The sequence below is a fragment of the Tachysurus vachellii genome, chromosome 4 (assembly GCF_030014155.1).
Source record: "Tachysurus vachellii isolate PV-2020 chromosome 4, HZAU_Pvac_v1, whole genome shotgun sequence".
Lineage (NCBI taxonomy): Eukaryota > Metazoa > Chordata > Actinopteri > Siluriformes > Bagridae > Tachysurus > Tachysurus vachellii.
In genome coordinates this window covers 2,457,961-2,462,553 of record NC_083463.1, presented here as the reverse complement: position 1 = coordinate 2,462,553, position 4,593 = coordinate 2,457,961, and the positions used below count along the sequence as shown (strand labels likewise).

The 4,593-nt window shown below is 38.7% G+C and overlaps 1 protein-coding gene across 1 annotated transcript in view; it reads right to left on the bottom strand.

Annotated features, from left to right (window-relative positions):
* Positions 1-1,404: 1,404 nt before the first annotated feature.
* The window catches only part of LOC132844191 (cystathionine gamma-lyase-like), a 28,142-nt gene continuing 24,953 nt past the window's right edge, over positions 1,405-4,593 (bottom strand). Inside the window, exon 12 of the mRNA XM_060867396.1 lies at positions 1,405-2,081. Coding sequence (XP_060723379.1) covers positions 2,067-2,081 — 15 coding nt within the window. The 3' untranslated portion in view covers positions 1,405-2,066. The remainder of the gene's footprint in view (positions 2,082-4,593) is intronic.

Genomic DNA, 4,593 nt, shown 5'->3' with positions numbered 1-4,593 from the left:
TAAGAACCCGACCGTTCATATGGTGAAGCACAGGAACAGGAACAGGAACCGAAGCCTGTTTTAACACCTCGGTATCAGCTACAGGTTTTATTTTAATGTATCATCAGAAGGACTCGGTGCCATGTGTTCAGATCCTCTGAGGAAGCTCATACCGTATTCACGAGGTGCGTTCGGATGATAACCTGTGCTACTGTCCGAGCTCCTGTAGTGCTCGAGCTCCAATCAGAATCCAGAATTCAACAGCACTGACCATGATGTTCTCTGGTTTTGTTGTGCGTCTGCACTGTTTAAATGTTTTGGAGATTCATTACTTTTATGAGCATCACCAGGTTCACTGAGTAAAGAGATGAAGGTGATGAGGGAAACACTGCGTTCTTAAGCACACAAAATGATTTATGAGGATATGAATATTAATTCATCACGAACACGTCCTTTAAAGGTTGTTCCCATTTATTCTCCTTGTTTTAATCTTTGTACCACTTAGCTCTTCCTTCCTCTCTTTTTCTTCTCGCTTTTTTTTGGAGAACCAGCGTAAAGACGTGTATGAAGGAATAACAGAGCAGTTACACTTCTGAATAAAAGTAGTTAGCACTTCATTAAAGGTGCTTTTATGTAGGAACGTAACCTCATATGATGGTGTGAGTATGGAATAACACAGGACCTAATGTGACTTTCACACACTTTCACATGTTAATTCATTAACAAACAAAACACTCACAAATTGTGTTCCTGCTTTTGCTTAACAACAAACTAAAAATAAACATTTTCTCTTTATTTTCACAAAAACGACACTTAATGTTTTACCAGGAAACCAGGAAGGGACAAATAAATTCTCCGTACTGAAGACTTTCTTGTTCTGGGGATCCTGATGGTTACAAAGCGTTAACACCCAAAGCTCCTTCTATAAGCATTTAATAACAACAAGATGCAACAAGAAAACTTCATCACATCAATGATTATAGCATGCTATTATCTTGGATTATGTACCAGCTGTTACTATAGTAACGATAACTACTGCGTTATTAAAAACTGTCTCGACCAATCAGCTTCCAGAATCCAGCTACACGTAGCTTCAATAGTAGCTTCACGTTACCTTCAGGAAAGCAGGTCAGATCAGCACGTGATTATTAACACAAACATGAACACGAACGCTGCTTTTACGTGTCCGATCATCCTTAGTAATCTGATCTGGGTCTACTGATGAAATGAAGCAATTCATTTTTACAAATTCTGGATTTAAATTTGAACCCAGATACAGATAGTGATCTTGTTGTTGTGTAACATCCTTATTATAAACACTCTAAGCTCATCATACTATATATATAATCATACAGCTCCACTTACATATCTCTTTATAAAGCTATTAGTGAAGTGCCATTAAACCAAGAAACGAGACGAGAGTCGTACATTACAGAAGAGTTTTAATGGGTCGAGCAGCAAAGACGACAAATCAAAGCATCCTCATTATTTAAAAAACATATGGCTTGGCATTTTTCTTGTGTACGTTCATGTAAACTGTGATAGACTCAAGTCGTTTCCTTCAGTACACAGAGGTGTTGTTTTGTTTTGGCTTTTGTTTATATATCAGTGGGTTTGAATGGCTGTGAAGTTGTGTTGTTCGCTCAGACTCATTCACACACAGCACAGTACAAAAAGACAAAAATACAGCAGCAGCATCGGCTACGAATTCCCTTAGTCAGGTTCACACTTCCATACACAGCTTGCTTTTAAATCTGTGCCACTGGTTATTTATTTAATCAACACTCCCACTTAACATTAATCATTTATACAGAAGTAATTAATAGATTCTAAAAATTACAAATAAAGAAAAAGCACCAAGCATCAAAACACAAAGGCACTGAGTCACATTTTATCTGGAGGAAAGAAAAAAAAACACAACCCTGATGTGTGGAAGCTCAGATTTGTGACAAGTTTGTTCCCTGAAATAAAAATATTTATATATTATTGTGCATAAAAAGAAAAGAAAAATATGTGCCACAATAAACATAAAGGTGTCATTTGCTCTGCTGAAATGTCGTCACAGCTCCAGGCCCATGGAGGAGAGATTAATTCTTTGCATGCTGTGGAATAAAAATATAAATATATATCAATATTGTGAAGTTACTGTGTGGACTATAGAAGTTAATAATAATAATAATAATAATAATAATAATAATAATAATAATAATAATAATAATAATCATAATCATAATCATAATCATAAATTTAAAAAAATAACACTAAAAAATAATTAAAATACAAATAAAATGTATATATACATCAAGGCACAAAATTACATTTAATATTATGTTATTATATTAATAACATAATATTAATTTTGTGCATTATTATTTATAAATAATTATTCAACTAATGTATTTTTTAAAGTATTTAATACCACATTTTAAAATAATATATATATTTTTTATTTATTTATTTTATATTTGTTTATTTTATTTACTACAATAATTATTAATTAATCAAGCATCAATTATTCAGTAATATTTAAGCAAATCATGTGCTTAAAATGTACTCAAAGCACTTTGTCTTTTTATCATATTAAAATGAATATAAAATGTATTAAGCCTTTTGATAGTAAATATAATATAATATAATATAATATAATATAATATAATATAATATAATATGATAAATATAATATAATATAATATAATATAATATAATATAATATAATATAATATAATATAATATAATATAATATTGTTGTTCCTGTTGTAGTTTTATATACCATAAATTAGATGCCCTATGGAAAGGTATTAAAATAAAACCTCAGTATTTGTAAGTGTGAGACACGACACACTGAGCTCATCATGTTCTCTGTTCAATCTACTGCCCGGGTGATGAGTTTGCAATCCAGACTCCCTGCCAAGGCCTTTTGTGCCTAATGGCAGCCCTCCAGGGATCTCCACAATCTGAAGCTGGCTTTAGTGGAGCGTTTGGAGAACAGCCATAAACATCAGCATATTCAGCAGTAATAAAGAAAAGACCCTGATAGCACTTTACCTCCAGGAGAGGATTAACCTCTTCTCATCTGGATGATGGAAATGAGCCAAGCTCAATATTCCTCTGGCATCATTCAGATACCTGATGTCAGACCTGGTGTCAGACCTGATGTCAGACCTGATGTCAGACCTGATGTCAGACCTGATGTCAGACCTGATGTCAGACCTGCTGTCAGACCTGATGTCAGACCTGGTGTCAGACTTGCTGTCAGACCTGATGTCAGACCTGCTGTCAGACCTGATGTCAGACCTGATGTCAGACCTGGTGTCGGACCTGGTGTCGGAACTGGTGTCAGACCTGGTGTCAGACCTGCTGTCAGACCTGATGTCAGACCTGGTGTCAGACCTGCTGTCAGACCTGATGTCAGACCTGGTGTCAGACCTGCTGTCAGACCTGGTGTCAGACCTGCTGTCAGACCTGATGTCAGACCTGCTGTCAGACCTGATGTCGGACCTGATGTCAGACCTGCTGTCAGACCTGGTGTCAGACCTGGAGTCAGACCTGATGTCTGCCCTGGTGTCGGACCTGATGTCGGACCTGGTGTCGGAACTGGTGTCAGACCTGGTGTCAGACCTGTTGTCAGACCTGGTGTCAGACCTGGTGTCAGACCTGGTGTCGGACCTGGTGTCAGACCTGGAGTCAGACCTGGAGTCAGACCTGGTGTCAGACCTGGTGTCAGACCTGATGTCAGACCTGGTGTCAGACCTGGTGTCAGACCTGGTGTCAGACCTGGTGTCAGACCTGGTGTCAGACCTGGTGTCAGACCTGGAGTCAGACCTGGTGTCAGACCTGGTGTCAGACCTGATGTCAGACCTGGTGTCAGACCTGGAGTCAGACCTGGTGTCAGACCTGATGTCAGACCTGATGTCAGACCTGGTGTCAGACCTGGTGTCAGACCTGGTGTCAGACCTGGAGTCAGACCTGGTGTCAGACCTGATGTCAGACCTGGTGTCAGACCTGATGTCAGACCTGATGTCAGACCTGATGTCAGACCTGGTGTCAGACCTGATGTCAGACCTGATGTCAGACCTGATGTCAGACCTGGAGTCAGACCTGGTGTCAGACCTGGTGTCAGACCTGATGTCAGACCTGGTGTATCTCAGTGTTTATTCAGCAGCCTGTTCATTCACTTCCTGTTTCATTTAGCTTTTTGGTACAAAACTCACTGCTAATGTTGAGCTGATTTTCAGTGAGCGGACAAGCAGACTGTTTATAACCAGATATTTTTTGTTATTTCGAAGTCAACAACACATCGTGTGTGTAAATCTGATGCACATCCAGAAATCCCCCAAATTGTCCGCACATTATCCAGTCACAGTAATTTCACACGTGTTAAAATATCGATTAATCAACAACTTTTTTTTTTTTTTACAAATACTTTGACCACCCAGAGCTTGTTTATAAAATTTCGAGCTGTACGAGTTCCGCATCTCGGCTGAAGTGATCGATGTGGGAATCTAATCACGGGCAGACGTCTTATCAGTTATCGATCTGCTGTGAGTTATCGACGTGCATAGGCTCAAGTGCAGACTCGGGGGAACAGAGGAGCCTCGAAAACTACGTGAGGCA